Here is a 19,018-nt window from a genome sequence, read left to right on the forward strand (position 1 = left end):
ACAAGGTTAGGATCCGTGAAAGGGTACTGGAAGCTGACTCTGAATGATGCCGACGGAAATCATTAATACACTAAAATCATTACTACCTGATAAGGTAATTCAGTCAAGGTATACAAAGCACACTTTGTAAGCGTCGAAGAGTAGAGGTTTGTCCGCATTTGCCAGGCAGTCAGGAAACCAGATGAGACAGAGAGAAGATTCAAGTTTGTTTTTACTGAATTAAATGGTGTTATTGGCACATCTAACATGTGGTAGGACATTACACGCAGGACCTAGACAGCTTCTAGCATTTTGAAGGGGGGGTCATCTTCATGGACAGTATCTGTAAACAAAAGGCTTGCCCCTAACGTAATCTGGTTTAGGCGTTCGGAAACTGAAAAGGCATGGAGCTGGTTGATGTGTTACATGAGATTAGGGTTTATAGTTTGGTGGGGTTTGCTTTGTTTTGCTTTGTTCTTGTGTTTTGTTTAATGAACGTGCAGGTCTAGCTGAAAACTGAGAAGAAAAATTAAAAATGCTGCTTTTCTGTAATTGTTTAACCGTCACTTCATGCAATATTGTTTAGCTGCTTGCTGATTCGGATTGCTTTCTACGGGAAGGTATCGCTGCCAAGTTTCTTTATTAATGGCCAAGATCAAGTCTTCCTCATGGGAATTTTTTATTGTTTTGTTTTGTTGTGTTTTTTTTTCCAGAGACAGATACAAGTCAGGCAGGTTGGAACTGAGGCTCCGCGCGGGCTCTCGCATTCCTGCGGGCGAGCGTGACTGGATTCATACGCAATCCAGGTTATTCCTGCAGGAATAAGAGACTTGGGGTCATTACCTGAAGCAACCACTCTCTTGCAGAACAGGTCGAGTTGTGCATGTAAACAAAAGCTGTTTGCAAACAGCATCATCCCAGGAATAAGCAGCTTGGCCCCAGTCCAAAGTCCCACTGATGCCAGTGGAAGGAATTAGTGACATCAGTGGACTTTTGAGCAAGTCACATTGTGCTGTCTCTAAAACTATCATCAGAGCACCACGAGAGCAGCTCCTTACTCCTCTTACCTTCCAAATAAGTAAGACACTGAAAGTCAGTTTTACAGAACCATAGACTGGTTTGGGTTGGAAGGGACCTTTAAAAGTCATCTAGTCCAACCCCCCCTGCAACCATCAGGGACATCTGCAACAAGAGCAGGTTGCTCAGAGCCCCAAAGAACCTGACCAGGGATGTTTCCAGGGATGGGGCATCTACCACCTCTCTGTGCAACCTGGGCCAGGGTCTCACCTCCCTCAGCATAAGACATTTTCCTTAGGGTCTGTCTGTCCCAAAGCAGGAGAGCACAGCAGCTTCAAGAGGTAACTCTTGTAGCTCTTCAGGAGGTAACTCAAGTAACTGGTTACTTATATATCAAGGGCTAGGGTTTATCTTTTAAGACTAAAATGCTGCTGTTGATTTAAACAAACCACATAAGCAGCATGGTATTTCCCCCCTCCCCTTCTGCACACAGCATTCCAAGCAGTTTGCGCAGCAGTGCTGGCGTTTGCAGCACGGGTTAGGACGCACGAGATGTTTTTGCAGACAGAATAAATACTAAGTATTAAATCTAGCCAGCCACAGTTGGAGAGCAGCATGCCTTTACCCAGAGAAAGCTTGACACGAGAAAAGCTGCATTATCATCCCAGCCTGATCAACAATGCTGCTTTCAAACATCAGGTGTGCTTTCAGAATACAAAGCAGCCAAGACACCCCAAGACCCGCAGCACACCGAATTCGCTGGGTGTAAAACGGAAACCAAAAGCAGGTTGGATTGGATCTTTGCAAGTCAGGGATTCAAGCTGCACTCATCACGTATCTGCACAGGACATTCAGGAAGCAGCTGCTATGTTTCCCCATGGCTTCCCCATGGCTTCTTTTGAACAAAACATGTATGTTTAAGAGCAAATGGTTTTTGTTCTTAAACGACAGAAAAGCAAGACAATAGACTCTCTTTTTTTAAACTTTGGAATTAGAAAGTTAGACTCTATCAAAGCATGGAGACAACGAGGACTTCCCAGAGAGCCAACAAAAGCAGATGAGGGGCTTCTCTTTCTCCAGCTGGCACCACAAAAGATGTTTAGAGCCAAATGTGGGTTTACATTCAAACATCAGAACTGATAATGACCCGAATTCCACTTGAAAATTAATGCCAGTGAGAGAAAGCTAAGAGTTAAGAGGTGAGTTATGATGGGGAAAAAGTGACATTTGCAACATGCCAGCCCAGTAAATGCCTTGGAAAATCATCTAGTCCTCTTACCTGTGGTCAATCCTCCCCATCTTCTGGTGTGATTTCTGTCTCTTTATGTACCACTACCTTGGTCACTGACATGTCAGGGTGCTGCTCTTTGGCTTCTTTAATTGCCTGAGCCAGCGCCTATCCCAAGGAAACCACAGAAGGGCAAAAACAAAAAGGAGGTGGAACATGCATGATCAGTAGCAAGGTGGAGAGATTCATGAGATATTACACAATCTACAAATGAGGAAAATGATTAAAATATGAATTACACCATCACTGATTTAACTGCTAATCCACTTTAATTTAAGGCATGCCACTATGAGTAGTATCTCTCAGAGCAATGTTGACAAAATGTTCTCTCTTTGGCAGTCTTCAGGGTAGTCTGCAGCAGTTGATAGCTTTTACCTGATCGTGATCAATGTCTGCATCTCCTGTGATGACTATTCGCTTCTCGATTCTTGTCTCTGAGATGCCTCCTTTCACAGTCTGGATGGGAAGGACAAATGCAGGTCAGTAACTCACTTCAAAGAGTGCTGCTACTCATCCAGAGTAGGAACCCAGACACGGACTGAACTGTTTTGAACAGCTCACACAGAGGGAACAAGCCTGAACTGCAACCAGAGCAGATCTGAGGTTGGCCTGCTCTGAGTGCTCTAGATGACCTCCAGAGAGCCTTCCAACCCAGATCAGTTGATGATTCTAATCAGTCTGCACACACCAAATCACAAAATGGTTTGGGTTGGAAGGACCTTTCAGGGTCATCTAGTCCCAACTTCCCTGTAGTCAGCAGGGAACTCTTCACCTAGAGCAGATTGCTCAGAGCCCCTAACAACCTGATCTTGATGTCTGTGTGTCAAAAATGGCAGATTTGATGGTAAATTCATCCCATGAAGAAAGGAAAAGAGATAAAGACAGTTCATATTAAAATCTAGTCAAGGCCAGCTGCAGGCTTCAGAAGGACATAGAGGGTGCTATGGACTTTGCATAGTTCACCTATTGAGCTACCAAATACTAGTAGGAGAGCCATGACAGCACTAAGAGAGAGGAATTCAGGGAGGAAGTTATTTAGATGCAATCTTGGAACTTGCAAGACCTAACATCATCTCTCTGCAGCCATAAGCTTCTGGTCTGCCTGGGGGCACATTCATAGAATCATAGAACTGATGAAGTTAGAAGAGACCTTGGAGATCAGTAAGTCCAACCACTGAAGTTTCTTAGAGCACCACCACTCAGTAACACAACCATGGTGTCTGAGCTGTGTGCATGTCATACTTACGACATGATACAGATTTGCTGTGTGCTTCCCTGCAGGGACAACAGCTCACAGGGCACACAGGCACTAGAGTCATGTCCATGGAGCCTCATGCTCAGACAAGTTATTCCTTCCTGGCTACCATATGATGAAGTCTACATGGCTTCCAGTCCCAGACAGTGTCAGCACTTAGAGGTTGCTGCACAAGGAGGTTTTGTGCTTGCACAGACATACCCTGAAGGTTTATGATTCTCAGGACTCCTGTCAAGTCCTTGGATGATGCTTTCATGAAGTCAGGATAACCAAAGACAGGTGAATGAAGACAGGTATCCAAACCTGAGAATTTTTTTGTCCAGCACATGTTTAAGTTTTTAAAAAAAAAGATAGAATCAAAGAAAATATACATCCTTGTGGGGAAAGAAGAAAAGAGCTCCTTGTTTTCAGAAGGACTCACTTTGGTGATATGTGTAGTGGTTGTAGTGCTGGTGGTTTCAGACGTGATGGTTTGTGCACTCATCAACACCCCTGGTTCTGAGTCAGCGCTGCAATCCACCTAGGAAGGAGAATTAAAAACCACCCATCAGAAATGTAGAACCATAATCACTAAGCTGGGAAAGACCCCCAAGATCATCAAGTCCAATGTGCTCCTGAGCACAGAGAGGCAGGAACTGGACTGGCTGTACTTCCCTGGTCAGCAGTTCTTCGCAAAGTGACTATCTAGTGGCAGGGAAATAACTGCTGTTAGGGTGATCATGTGTTGTTATTTCACTCCATGTCTGCAGACTCCCCTTCACTTCTGGAAAGGTATAGGAGGTGTGGCTTTGAAATAGACATGGGAGTCATTCTTGGGTAAGCTATTCTTCAGTACATCCTCAGTCACAAAGAATCTCAGCAAGGTGGGAGTTGGAAGGGATCTCTGGAAATCATCTAGTCCAACCCCTCTGCTAAAGCAAGGTCGCCCACAGCAGGTTGCCCAGGACTGCAATGTCCAGGGGCTTTTCTGGTATCTCTCCAGAAAAGGAGACTCCATAACCTGTCTGGGCAGCCTGCTCCAGGGCTCCATCACCCTCACAGCAAAGATGCTGTGTCTGTTCAGATGGAACTGCCTGGGTTTCAGTTTTGTGCCCACTGACCCTTGTCTTCTTGAGGGCAGCACTGAAAAGAGTCAGGCTCCATCCACTTGCCCCCCACCCTTTAGCTCTTGCTGAGCATTGAGAAGATCTCCTCTCAGGCTGCTCCTCTCCAGGCCAGACAGCCCCAGGTCTCACAGTCTCTCCTCACAGAGATGATTCAGTCCCCTCAGCATCTTCTGAACCTCCACTGGACTCTCTGCAGTAGTTCCCTGTCTCTTTTGAACTAAGGAGACCAGAACACGACCCAGTACTCCATATATGGCCTTACTAGGACAGAGAGAGTCTACTGCTAATGTTTTAATACTTGAACAACATAGAAGAATTTACACTACGGCACACACCTAAAGCTGAGTGAAGAAAGAGCTTCCTTCAGGCCATGTGTCAATCAAACCCTGGCTTTTGCAGACTTCCTTACCTGAGAAGACTCGTAAGTTATGGTTTTTGTTTCTGTGTGGACAACTGGCACTTCCTTTGTTGAGATTTCAAGGTTTTCCCCACCAGCAGGAAGGCTGCTGAAACTGATAGTCTCAGTCTTCACAACTGGTGACTGTGTGAAGAAAGAAAAAAAGGGAATTGGAACATTTAGCAAAGCTTCTGGATTTCTCAGAACATTTAGTTTTTCATAGAATCAGAGAATGGGTTTGTGTTGGAAGGGATTTTCAAAGGTCATGTAGTCCAATTTCCTTGTTTGAGTGTTCTAGTTTTGGCTGGGATGGAGTTAATTTTCTTCCTGGTAGTTGGTGTGGTGCTGTGGTTTGGGATAAGAATGTTGATAACACACTGATGGGTTCATTGTGGCCAACTGGTGCTTACACCATGTCAGGTAACTGGGAGGAGACACAGCCAGGACAGCTGACCCAAAGTGGCCAAAGGGATATTCCATAATATATGATGTCATGCCCAGTATATGAACTGGGAGGAGCTGGCTGTGGGACACCATGGCTCAGGGACTGGCTGGTCATCAGTCAATGGGTAGTGAGCAATTGTATGCTACATCATTTCCTCTGTATATCCTACTATCATTGTTGTTATTATCATCATCATTGTTACTATTACTGCAGGGGGGCAGGACTAGATGACCTTTAATGGTCCTTTCTAACCCAAGCCTTTCTACGATTCCATTCTTCTTGCTACTGTTATGAAATTATTACTGTTATATTATTGTTATACTAGTACTATTATTTCCCCTTCTTTTTCTGTCCTATTAAACTGTCTTTATCTCAACCCATGAGATTTTGGGTTTTGTTTTCCCCCCTCTTATTCTCTTCCCGATCCCACTTGGGAGGAGTGAGTCAGTGGCTGTGAGGTGCTTAGCTGCTGGCTAAGGCTCAGCCATGACACTGGGAAGAGGAGAAACAATGACTAAAAAGTGCTCTGCATTTAACAAAAAAGGGGAAAATTCTCTTCATTTCAGTGGTACACAAAAGTCTGCACCACTGCTGTATTTACCACTATCCTGGAATTCATGAAAACAAAAAGATCTAAACACTACAAGGAGCAATGGGAACAAAACTGGAACCCAGGAGGTTCCATCTGAACATGAAGAAAAATATCTTTGCTGTGAGGATGCTGGATCCCTGGAGCAGGCAGCCCAGAGAGGTTGTGGAGTCTCCTTCTCTGGAGAGATTCCAAACCTGCCTGGACATTGTGATCCTGGGCAACCTCCTGTGGGTTGACCCTGCAGGGTTGGACTAGATGATCTCCAAAAGTCCTTTGCAACCTTTATTAGTATGGGATTCAGTGATTCTACAGTGTCTCAGAATGATGAGAGAATAAACCATACTCAGGCTTAGTCCTCCATTCACTTCTCAGATAAAAGAGCAAGAAGTTTTTTTAACCCCTTGGCAGAAGAGTTCCTGAAATTCTGCTGATGGGGCTGAGATAAGGAACCTGGGTGGTGTTAAGACACAGCCCAGGTCTTTCCCATAGTACCAAGTATGGGAAAACAACGTATTTCCTGTCTTTGAGAACACACACACTTTGCCAATCCTGATGGACTTTCCCAGGGAGAATGCCAGCTGAATTGTTATCCATTGCATACACTGCCACTAAGTTATTTTTTTGTCTTAGGCCCTCAGCGTAAGAAGAACGCAGTGGGTCCTGGGGAGGCCACAGCAATGATGGGAGGACTGGAACTCCTCTGCTGTGAAGACAGGCTGAGAGAGTTGGGGTTGCTCAGCCTGGAGAAGAGAAGGCTCAGGGAAGACTTTCAGTTCTTAGAGGAAAGCTGGGGACAGACTTTAGAGCAGGGCCTGTTGTGACAGAACAAAAGGTGATGGGTTTAAACTAAAGAGGGAGATTTAGACTAGACGGAAGGAAGAAATGTTTTAGTATGAGGGTGGTGAGACTGGCCCAGGTTGCCCAGATAGATGGTAGATACCCCATTCCTGGAAGCATTCCAGGTCAGGCTGTTTGGTGCTCTGAGCAATCTGCTCTAGTTGTAATGTGCCTGCTGACTGCAGAGGGGTTGGACTAGATGACCTTTAAGAGTCCCTTCTGACCCAAACCATTCTATGACGATACAAAATGCTTTCGGATAAAACATGCATGGCATTTTGGCCATGATGGAAACCACCAATAAGCCTTACAGGATGCAAGGAAACAAGAGAAGAAGCAACCTGCCTGCTGTAGTGATGCAACCATTCAAGTTTGGCAGACTTCACTTCCCCTTCCAGGAATTCATTTAGTCCACTATTGCCTATGTTCACAATTCATCACAGCCACAATTTAACAAGGACTTACCTCAAAATGCTGTTTTCTTTCCAAAGACTCTGACAGGTGGACTGTTGTACTGTGCTCCTGTGCTTGCTGACTTGAAGAAGCCTCAGCTCCTTCCCGTTTGGTCAGAGTTTTCTCAGCCTCGTCTCTTTTCTCCTCCTTGGTCCCCTCAGTCCCGGCAGATCCCTCCTTCCCCTTCACAGTGGCAGCCACTGCAGCCTGGGCATCCAGCACCAGTCCGTCAGCTTTTGCCGGATCTCCGCTCACCCGGACGTCCATCCCACGGCTCTCCTTGGTCACTACAGTCTCCTCTACAACCTTCTTCACTGTATCCTGCTGCGGCTGAACCACTTGCTTCATTTCACTGGAAGTTTTCTCCTGAGATGTTGTCGTGTCTATTCTCTGCAGGGAAGGGGAAAAAACAACCCTCAGTGTCAGAAGATGATGCTCTGTGTGACAGCTCCTCCTTGGCTCAACGTGCTGCGAATGGAAATAAAAATGATGGGTGTTGCATTTTGCCAGTTTATTTCTCTCACACCTCGTGGACTTCCCTTCTCAGGGCATCATCAGAATAGCAGAAATAAAAAAGAACGCAAGAGTCATAGTTTTGACATCGAAGACAAACATCACAATGGCCACAGCAACCCCATGCAGAGCTACAGGCTGGGGTCAGAGTGGCTGGAAAGCAGTCAGGCTGAGAGGGACCTGGGGGTGCTGGTCGACGGTAGACTGAACATGAGCCTGCAGTGTGCCCAGGCAGCTAAGAGGGCCAATGGCATCCTGGCCTGCATCAGGAACAGTGTGGCCAGCAGGAGCAGGGAGGTCATTCTGCCCCTGTACACTGCACTGGTTAGGCCGCACCTCGAGTACTGTGTCCAGTTCTGGGCCCCTCAGTTTAGGAAGGATGTTGACTTGCTGGAACGAGTCCAGAGAAGAGCAACAAAGTTGGTGAGGGGTTTGGAACATAAGCCCTACGAGGAGAGGCTGAGGGAGCTGGGGTTGCTTAGCCTGGAGAAGAGGAGACTCAGGGGTGACCTTATTACTCTCTACAACTACCTGAAGGGAGGTTGTAGACAGATGGATGTTGGTCTCTTCTCCCAGGCAAGCAGTACCAGAACAAGAGGACACAGTCTCAGGCTGCGCCAGGGGAGATACAGGCTGGATGTTAGAAAAAAGTTCTATACAGAAAGAGTGATTGCCCATTGGAATGGGCTGCCTGGGGAGGTGGTGGAGTCGCCATCACTGGAGGTTTTTAGGAGAAGACTTGACGGGGTACTTGGTGCTGTGGGTTAGTTGCTTGGGCGGAGTTGGATTGGTTGATGGGTTGGACGCGATGATCTTGAAGGTCTCTTCCAACCTGGTTTATTCTATGTATTCTATGTATTCTATGTATTCTATGTTTTTCTCAGAACTGCAGCATGGTAAGGGTTGGATGGGATCTCTGGAGATCGAGTCCAACCCCTATGATAAAGCAGGGTCACCCACAGCAGGTTGCCCAGGACTGCAATGTCCAGGTGGGTTTGGAATCTCTCCAGAGAAGGAGACTCCATGAACTCTCTGGGCAGTCTGCCTCAGGGCTCCAGCACCCTCACAGTAAAGAAATGTCTTCTGTTGTTCAGATGGAACCTCCTGGGTTCCAGTTTGTTCCCATTGCTCCCCATCCTGTTGCTGGACAACACTGAAAATAGTATGGCCCCATGCTCTTGCCCCCCACCCTTTACCTATTGATCAGCATTGAGAAGATCCTCTATCAGTCTGCTCTTCTCCAGGCTGAACAGCCCCAGGGCTCTCAGCCTTGCCTCTTCACAGAGATGCTGCAGTGCCCTCAGCATCTCTGTAACCTCCACTGGACTCTCTCCAGCAGTTCCCTGTCTCTCTTGAACTAGGGAGCCCAGAACTGGACTGTGCTCAATGCTGTTGCTGTGTGAGTTTTATAAAGGCAAAATACAGCACCCTGCAAAGTGACCAAAACAAAGTGAAATGGGAGAAAATCTGGGTTTTTTCTGGTTGCCTTTTTTTGTTTGGGTGAACTTTCATTGTGTTTCATCACACCAAAAGAAAAGGCATACAAATACATGCATTAGTTATAGAGGTTCTGAGTGATGCATAAAACCAGGAAACCAAGGAAAAGCCAAAGCAGCTGGTGTGGGGTTACAATGTTGATGGAGGGAACCAAATGTCCACCTGAGCCCAGCTCTGTGAAGTCGAAGTGACCCCTCCTATGAACTCAGTCGGTTTTCGGGCGGACTCTATTAAAGTGAAGATATCGGACCCATCCAAGGTCTTTTCACTGGTGAACTGTTTAGTCTAAACAAAGAAAGGTAGAGTTACAGGTAGAAGAAAGGCAAGACCCACAACCACAGAGAGGTTAATTGCCAAAAGACGGGGAGGAAAGGGAGAGAAGGACGCAGGGCAGGGGGAGTGTGTGGAAAAGAATGGGAAAATGAATCAGAGCAAATTTGTAATGGCTGTAGTAAGCAAGAGTTACAAAGCAGAATTGTTAGCATTGGCGTTTTCAAGCAAACCTTTGGGGTTTGGGGTGTTTTCCACCCCCCTCCCTTTCATTAACAAGCCACAGCAGCAATATCAGAGTTCGGAAACATGGATCTTTAAATAAATCAGGAGGGTTGAAAGCCTGAGAGAACGTCTGCTTCAGACTGTGGAGTCAACAGATGAGGGAAAAAAAATAAGCTGGGTTGGCTGCTGTCAACACAAAGCCAGGCAGCAAGAGGACTGAAAGGTAAGGGTGGCGTGAGGGCATGGCCTGGAAAAAGTCATGCTTTAATCTCTAAACCACGGCAGGAGGTCAAAGCCACTTGTTACCACCACTGTTAACGCAGACGACTCAGTAACATAGTGAGCTGTAGCAATGGTAAATGGCCGCTCCCTGGAATATCGCCGCTCAGGCAGGCTCTGGTCTCTCCGGGCAAACACCCCAGCTTGTACAGCTTCACTGCCAGGGGACTTCTCAGCTTTGTCAAGCTGCGTTCTTCCCAGTGCACCACGTAGCTGCCAGTCCTGGTCCATCTTCAGGGTCTTCTTCAAGGTCTCTTCGGGACTTGGCAGCTGAGAGGCTGCTTCCTTTATAGGGGTCAGGGAGTCGGAGAGCTTTCTTTTGGTGCTCTGCACATCAGATCCCCTCCTGGTTTTCTCAGCAGTGATGGGCACCAGGATTTCATACTCGGCTGCTACTGGAATGATTTTCACTGGTTCTTGGTTTTCCCTTTCCATTTTCTGCAATGCTTCTCCTGGTGTCACTTTCTCACCCTCTTTTACTTTACTTGTCATGGTTATGATTCTCCCAGACATGGTATCATAGGACTTTCCTAGGGTGAACATTTTCTGCTTATTCTCCTCTTTGGATTGGATTTCACTTTCCAAGTCCTCAAAGCTCTGTGTTATAACAGCACTGGGCTGTAATATCTTGTCTGGAAAGGCAGTTTTACTGCTCACAGTCACTACTTTGTACGCCAGATTCTGTCTCGCTTCACCATCAACTACCTCTGAAGGTATTTTGTCTACAATAACCCAATCCTCAGTGCCCTATATTTGAGATATAAAAGCTAAATTAGAATGGCTTGAAGGTTTAGCTGTGCTTCAAGAGCACAAAAGTATGAAGACTTTTTGAGAAATCAATGCTGCCTTTTCTGAAAGCATCTCTTAACTACTCTACCTCTTTAACCGCCGTAACGTTTACCCACGATATCTCTTAAGTGCATTTATCAAGCAAACAGACAGAAACACCTTAAGCAAAGTACAATTTCTTTGCATATTCCCCTTAGGATTTACCATTTTCTTTGCATATTCCCTTTAGAATTTACAATTTCTTTCTATATTCCCATTAGAAGCCCATAAAACGTGGATGCAATAAAATGAACTCTGGCCACACTATTTCTATATTCATCTGAAGCAGAGCAGCAATTAAATTATTTTTTTCAGTTCATCATTTTAAAGGACTGGAATACATCCTGAGGTTAAAAAGCCATCACATATCACAACGGTTCATCATGCTACAGACAAATACAAGTGACAAAAATAGGGCAAATAAGCCCACGGAGCTGTTCCCCAGTTGCCACAAACACGCTGTTGATGAGGATTTAGAATAATGTGTGTTTGTATGGAGCTGTAGCCTGCCCTGAATTCCCTTGTCTTCCTTAGAAACACATCAACCCCCTGCCAGGATTGTTTAAGCAGAGCACTAAAGCACAGTGAATTCTGTATCTCTAAAGATTCTGAAGGGAATTTCATGCAGTGTTTTGATTCTTTCTTGCGCAAATCTAACTCCGCGATTCCCTCTGCAATCAGCATCCAGTTAGTTGACCTGTAAGACCGTTAACTTCTCTTACTTTAACTAAGCAAAGGTGGTAGTGTAAAAGGGAATGAATGAAAAACAACCTCTAGGGATGATGGGATACTTTTCTGGATAATGATTTGATGAGAAGCAACCAAAGTGCCAGCAGATTCTCCTTCCTGCAGCTTCTTCTCTATCTCACTTGGCTAATAGAAAGAATACAAAGTTTACCATCACTCAGCAGAAGCTGAATTCATTCGGTACAAAAGGAAATGCACTCCAAACGCCAGCAGTGCCCCATTCACCAAGACATTCCCAGTGCTGGAAACGCATGCGTAAGTGCAAACAAAATCCAAAACAGCACCATGCAAGGACATTTCTATCTAGCAGGGAAGTCAGCCTCTAGGAGGAAGCATTAAGTTCTGGGATGAGGACTCTTTCCTCAGAATTTGGCCCCCAGATTCCATCTGAAACTTAAGAAATAATTAACAAAAAAAAAGGAGTGCTTGGGGAAAAAAAGAATAAAAAAAAAATGATCACCCCCAAGCTTATCTGACTGCATTGCAAGAGAGTGGTGCTTGTTTTTACCTGCAGTTCAACGAGGGTAGTACCTCCCTTCTGCAAAAATATGAGTTTCTCTGACTTTTCTCTTTCTTCTTTGGTCTAATGTCAGGGGAATAAATGGTTTTAGTAAAAGGAGGAGTATCAAGTCCACTAATACCTGACAACAGCTCATTGGACTTCTCTACAAATTTTTAACTGCAGGAGAAAGGAGGGAACAGAATTAAATAGCAGGTGTAGAGCAAAAAGGTTTCCAAGAAGTGAAATCAGTTTGGACAGCACAAACCCACTGAAGTGACCAGCACCCGGGGCTGGATGCACCAAGTTCACTTCATCTTCCATTATTCACTGTGCCTGCTGCAAACTTCCAGCCTTCTACCAACAACTTACAGTACATCCCTTTCCACCCTCACCCTGGCCTTTGCTCTTTCCCAAGCCTGCAGCCTTCCCTGCTGAAGATTTCAGCTCTCCATTTCTCCTTACAGGTGTAAGAGGTCTCCAAGTGTTTTTCCTACCATGGAAGCTGCATTGTTGCTCTAGTGTGACACCAAAATCCTGCTCACTTCTATCCGATCAGTGCCGTCCCAGAGTTGTGGGAACAATAAGACTGTCTCTGCAGCTTGACCAACTGGGAAAGTCTTGGTAAGACTCCATTTGCTGAGCCTTTGGAGCTTATCTCCTAGGCTGGCCACCTTTGGCCAGAGCAGATCAGTTCCTGAAGAACCAAAGTAACTTCTTGCCAAGACTGGAGTGAGACTGGCTCTCTTCCAGTCCTCAGGCATCTCCCCTGTTCTCCATATCTTTCAAAAATGATGGAGGGTGGCTCAGTAGCAACACTAGTCAGCTTCCTCAGCACTTGCGGATGCACCCCACTGGGGTCCATGGATTTCTGTGGTTTTAGTTCATCCAAGCTATCTGTAAACTGTTCCACATTGACCAGTGGAGAGTCTTCCTCCCTCAAGTTTTGCTCCCTTACCTTTAGTGTCTGGGATTCCTGAGGCCTGGTCTTAGTGAAGACTGAGGCAAAGACGACATTCAGTAATTCTGCCATCTCTGCATCCTCTGTCATCCTCTGTCTTCCACCTCATTTAACACTTGTTCTCTATTCTTCCTTTTACTGTTGAAGTATTTAAAGAAGCCCTTCTTGTTTTCTCTCATCTCCCTAGTCAGACAGATTTAGTTCCAAGAAAGCCTTAGCCTTCCTTGTTGCATCTTGAGATGCTCTCACAATATTTCTGTAGTCCTCCCAACTGAAAGTGTGTTTTATGGCAACATGAACATTATGTATCACCTCTACACCTCAATGTCTACCCACAAATTAAAGGCAGCTCTTTAACTGGTCAGTTTCTTGCTAAGACTTCAAGGGTGCACAGTTAGCAAGATGCTTTCAAGCATGCACACTGCATGAAAATGCACACACTCAGCAATCTGTGTTGGGCTGCTCAAGGAGACAGGACCCAGCAGACCGCAGCAACTATCAGCTCCCTTATGGAACTGGCCAAACAGGTCTAATGAGCAACATTATTACTTCCCTGTTGTCAAAGACTGAGAGAGTTCTGCTCATTGCTGTTTTCTTGTCAAGCTAGGTACTGTACACCCACCTAGCCTGCTACATCACTGCTCCCAACCAGTCACCACTATTTAAATTTTCTCTCCATCACCTTCATGGTTTCTTTCATGCATGGCTGGACTTCAAGCTCACTGAACATGTAACGAAGCCTGTGCTTTGCACCCTAAGGGAGACCCCATTCTGCCACGCAGCTTACAGGAAATTTCATACTCTGAACAGGTATCACAAAATCACACCATGGTGGGGGTTGGAGGGGACCTCTGGAGAGCATCCAGCCCAACTCCCCTGCTAAAGCAGGGTCACCCACAGTAGGTTACCCACGATCATAATGTCCAGGCAGATTTGGAATTTCTCCAGAGAAGGAGACTCCACAACCTCTCTATTTCACAGCTCCATCACTGTGTAATGAAAGAATTTTCTCCTCATGTTCAGATGGAACTCCCTGGCTTCCACTTTGTGCCTGTTGCCCCCCTTGTCCTGTCACTGGGCTCCACTTAAAGGGTGTAACCCCATCCTCTTGACCCCTGCCCTTTAGCTATTGATCAGCACTGAGAAGATCCCCTGTCAGTCTGCTCTTCTCTGGGTTTCTCAGCCTTTTGTCCTCACAGATGCTCCAGTCCCCTTCAGCCTCTGTAGCTCCCTGTCTCTCTTGAACTGAAGAGCCCAGAATGGGACAAAATACTCCAAATATGGACTCACCAGGGCAGAGCAGAGGAGAGGAGGAGAAGAACCTCCCTCAGCCTGCTGGTCACATTCTTCTTTATGTGTCCCAGGAGACCATTTGCCTTCTTGACCATGGGGGCACATTGCTGGCTCACAGTGAACTTGTCATCCACCAGCACTGCAGGGTACTTCTCCTTGGGGCTGCTTTCAAGCAGGTCAACCCCTCACCTGTACTGATGTCCTTCCTCCCCAGGTGCAGGACCCTACACTTGCTCTTGTTGAACTTCATGAGGTTCCCTTCTGCCCAACTCTCCAGCCTGTACAGGTCTTGCTGAATGGCAGCACAGCCTGACAGGGTGCCCTGCACTCCTCCCAGTTTGGCATCATAAAATTTTTGCATCAGTGTATGTTGAAAGAAAAAAAGGATCTGCTCTTCCTTCCATCTTTGATCCCAGAGCCTGAGTCCTGAGATGAGGAAGCCTCTGCAAATGGGAAACAGCCTCTACCTATGGCCTCTAATCTACTGAGGGCTGTGGTGGGCACAAAGCAATGGACACATAGAAAAGGAAGCCTTTCAGCTCACGCTGACCTCTTCAGGCACTAGTGGTTCAATCATAGGAGCTTCCTCCTGCCTCGCTGCGAGCCGAACGGGAGATGTGGAAAGCCTCTTCTCCCACTCGTTAGACACAGTTGTTTCTGTGGAGGTTTCCAAGAAGGTGCGTTTCAGCTCGCTTATATTGGTCTGATGTTTCATCAGATCTTCCTGCGTTTTGTCTAGGTCCTGGACAGTTTCAAAAGAACAGAGCAGTTTGTAACACATCCTAAACCAAGCGCATTTGAGAGCCAAAAGACACATAGCTGGGTTAGTAAAAGAGGGAAGTGACATCTGAAGGAGCCGAGGGAGCACAGCACTGACACAACACTCTGTGAAAATGTGGCATTTTGAGAGGTAAACAGCAGATCAAAGTCTAAAAATTAAAACCATAAAAAAAAAAAGGCTCTTAAAGAGCTTATCTGCAACACCAGAATTGACCCTGATATCAAGAGGGCTTCCAAACAAACACAGATAATGCGTGTGGATGCACACACACGTACGCACACGCAGGGGGCTAGAGAGAGGAGGAGTCATCCATTAGCTGAGATTAAAGGAACAAAACCAAACAAATTTCCAGTCTGGGTTTTTTGTTGTTTTTTTGACTGATTGATTGATTGATTAGCAGGTGGGAGGAATACACAGGTCATGCATCAGAAGGTGCAGGTTCACAGTTTATCACTAGAACTAACACACAGGTACGGACATGCACTGGTATATACCAATACCAACCTCTAACATAAGATTACTATGTTTGACATACACATTTTCACCCTCTATGCGCTTAATCAGACTATTCTGAAAGAAGTGGGAAGAAAAAAAAAAAAAAAAGAAAGGGAAAAGGTAAGGGACACAGTATTGGAAGGATACAAAATGCTCTTTCTACACATTTCTTCACAGAGAATCGACATGCTTGAGAGAGGTCAACCCCTCCAACATTTCGAGCCTGAACCTTGCGTTCCTGTACCTGTGCCTTCAGGTCCCCGTCTTCCTCTTGATCCGACTGCCAGCATGGGAGAGATGGGAAAACAACACCTTACCCACTCATACCACTTCACAGACACGGGGGAGAGGACGAGCACGTGGGGAAAGAATCACATTTTCTCTATGTTAAAGGCTCGAGGAGAAGGAGAGGCTGTGCTGGTTGGCTTTGCAGGGTTATCCTAACTCAGGGCAAGCCTATTCCATTCTAATGTGTGATTTGTGAGCCAAGGACTCAGAGCAAGCCTCTTCCATTGAAATATGTGATTTGTGAGCCAAAGACTCAGAGCAAGCCTCTTCCATTCAAATATGTGATTTGTGAGCCAAGGACTCAGAGCAAGCCTCTTCTGCTCAAACTTACTGTTTCTGAATGAAGGAATCTTAAACATTTTCCTTTTACAACTGTCAGTGCACTCCACCCTCCTATGTCTCCATTTATTGATTTAGTTGGACTTTCTCACCAAGATCATGTTTGGTTTAGAACCAAATGGCAACAGCAAAGTCCATCATCTCAAGAGTTTAAATTTAGGAAATCTCTTGGGCCACCACAAAGCTTGGCATAAACCTACCATGGGTGAACAACCTGCAATGCCTTTGACAGAACCAAGCCCATTTTCTTTGCTTGAATAAACAATAATTTATTTCCTTCAGTGTGGTTTATTTCAAGCCCATTCTTTTGGCTTAAAATGTCATTTCCCTTTACCTTTCAGCCCCTGTTTATTTACTTTTTATCGCCTATTTAGCCTGAAGATGCTCTTTCAGGGTCTATCTGCAATGAAAGGAGTCTCCTGGAATGCCACACATTTTCTGATTGCTATTTTCTGATGGCTATTATCTTTGATATCAGATGGCCACAATTTTCAGACTGACTTTTCTGGTAGCCACAGTTGTGAACACCCACAAGTGCAGGAGCAAGACTGAAGCTCACAAAAATCTCCTCTCAAATAGAGATGAGAGTTACTGAGGTGATCCTGTATTTCTGAGCAATGAACTGAACAGTTTAGATGTTTTAGGGTTATGTTTTACTTTCTGTAGGGATCAAGGCTTGAAGCTATAGAGGGCAGGAGGCACCTCAAAGCACACTTTGCTCCTGACTTTGTCTCAAGAGACTTTATGTCCTTGCTTTGGATCCTTTTAATGCTTTTACCATGATTCTGTTGTCAATTTTTCACGTAGTCCTAATTAGTCAAATGACTCTTGGGAGAAATCTGTTGGTTACTCTACCACTCAGTTCAAATCTATTCTACTTACAGCCATGGCTGAATTGCCCTGACGTGTCACATGGAGAGTTTTTTCCTTGATGATAGAAAAGTCTTCCTTGATGATGGAGAAATTTTTCCCTGATAATAATTTTAATCAGTCTGAAATATTAATGAGATCTTCCTGCAAACCTACAGTTGTGGCTGTGCTAAGACTGTCTTCTACCAGATGTCAGAGCAAATTCAGCTCATGCTTGCAGCTGCAGCCATATTAATTACAAAGGCATTAGGTGCACATCACTGGAGGCACATGGGGTTGGGTTAGCCTGCATAGTCAGTGTATCATGTTGTGGATATGAGGCTCCTCAGAACAAGAGGAAACAAGAAAGATTCTTTACACAGAGAAAATACAAATTGTTTGGCATTCCTCCTCTGAAGAAAATACCTGGACTACTGGTGGCAATAAGTGAAGAGGACACATAAAACTACATCCAAGGAAGAGCTTAGATGTTGATAATGTGGAAATACCTTTATCCAGAACATAGGAAAATGCTTTTTAAACTTGTTTCCCCCCCGCTCTATCACACAGGCTGTAGATTATAAGAGCAAACAAGCAAACAGAAAAACCCTTGCTAGCACAATGAAAGCAGTGAAATACTGGAACAGGTTGCCCAGAGATGGAGGCCCCATCCCTGGAAACATTCCAGGTCAAACTTGATGGGGCCCAGAGCAACCTGATCTAGTTGGAGATGCTTCTGCTTACTGCAGGGGGTTTGGACAAGATGACCTTCAAGGGTCCCTTCCAACCTGATGCATTCTATGATTCTATGACCACGACCACCGGCGTGGGTGATGATGGATGGTGTGGGTGACACTTCGACCACGCCAGTATCTGCACTGCCTTTCACAGAATCGTAGCACTGTTTCGGTTGGAAAAGACCTCTCAAGATCATCGAGTCCAACCATCAACCTAAGACCACCATGGCGACACCAGACCACCGTTCCCACACCAAATGCAGAGAAGTGCTGAGAACTCAAGTAAACCCCCCAGGAAAACTCTCCCACTTGCACATGCAGATGCACCGCGGAGCTGCCGGAGACATGCGGTCCAGGGTGCCCAAGGTGGGGAGGAGATGAGGCCACCAAACGCTCTGCCCTGCCCTGAGCGGGTGCTGGCGGCTGTACAAACCTCGGTGGCAGTGGTCTCACCATCGGCCGCGGTATCCGTCTGCTCACTGTCAGTCTATGAGGGTTAGAGAAGGAAGCGGGTCCCGAGAGGAAGGCAAGAATAAAGAATAAACCCAAGCTGGTCAGTACACGAGGAGCTCGCTCAGCTGGCCAGCCCTGTGAACTGCATTAAGCATTTTGCTTTTCCAAACCACGCACATGTCAAGGAAGCAAAACAAAAAGGCTAAATTAGTAAACAGAACAGACTCAGAGGAAGACTTGAGGCGTACTGTACACTGCTAGATGGTTTTACTGGAATAAATTGAGAAGCCAAACCAAATATTACTGGGAAAAAAGTGTTATTCAAATGGTAGATTTGAAAATTAGCATTAAATTTGTATTCTTTTTTTTTTTTTTTTAAAGAAAGCCAGGTGGCTTAAAAAAAAAAACCAACAACCAAACAAACAACAAAGGGGGAGACCAAAAGGGAAAAAAAAAATGTATTTTCTAACCCAACTTTTCCACCCATAACGTCATGTTACAAGAGAATTTGTCATCAACATTTTTCTTGTGGCCAGATTTTGGTGGTGGTTGAATTTTGCACCCAGAGGGGGAAAAGATAAATTCAATAAACCAA

General features: G+C 45.5%; 1 protein-coding gene across 22 annotated transcripts in view; it reads right to left on the bottom strand.

Annotated features, from left to right (window-relative positions):
• Positions 1-453: 453 nt before the first annotated feature.
• The window catches only part of EPB41L3 (erythrocyte membrane protein band 4.1 like 3), a 109,692-nt gene continuing 91,127 nt past the window's right edge, over positions 454-19,018 (bottom strand). For 5 of the 22 annotated variants that reach the window (XM_054164136.1, XM_054164134.1, XM_054164140.1 and 2 more), the window contains 14 exons: positions 18,404-18,457; positions 16,002-16,037; positions 15,767-15,832; positions 15,032-15,223; positions 12,237-12,311; positions 11,753-11,854; positions 10,181-10,900; positions 9,542-9,664; positions 7,382-7,759; positions 5,055-5,186; positions 3,961-4,059; positions 2,660-2,740; positions 2,276-2,392; positions 454-792 (listed from right to left, as the gene is read on the bottom strand). In XM_054164136.1, coding sequence (XP_054020111.1) covers positions 2,282-2,392; positions 2,660-2,740; positions 3,961-4,059; positions 5,055-5,186; positions 7,382-7,759; positions 9,542-9,664; positions 10,181-10,900; positions 11,753-11,854; positions 12,237-12,311; positions 15,032-15,223; positions 15,767-15,832; positions 16,002-16,037; positions 18,404-18,457 — 2,169 coding nt within the window. In that variant the 3' untranslated portion in view covers positions 454-792; positions 2,276-2,281. The remainder of the gene's footprint in view (positions 793-2,275; positions 2,393-2,659; positions 2,741-3,960; positions 4,060-5,054; positions 5,187-7,381; positions 7,760-9,541; positions 9,665-10,180; positions 10,901-11,752; positions 11,855-12,236; positions 12,312-15,031; positions 15,224-15,766; positions 15,833-16,001; positions 16,038-18,403; positions 18,458-19,018) is intronic. The other 17 variants (XM_054164150.1, XM_054164149.1, XM_054164154.1 and 14 more) reach the window with 12 other exon arrangements.

This window comes from Dryobates pubescens, chromosome 9 (assembly GCF_014839835.1).
Source record: "Dryobates pubescens isolate bDryPub1 chromosome 9, bDryPub1.pri, whole genome shotgun sequence".
NCBI classification, from domain to species: Eukaryota; Metazoa; Chordata; class Aves; order Piciformes; family Picidae; genus Dryobates; species Dryobates pubescens.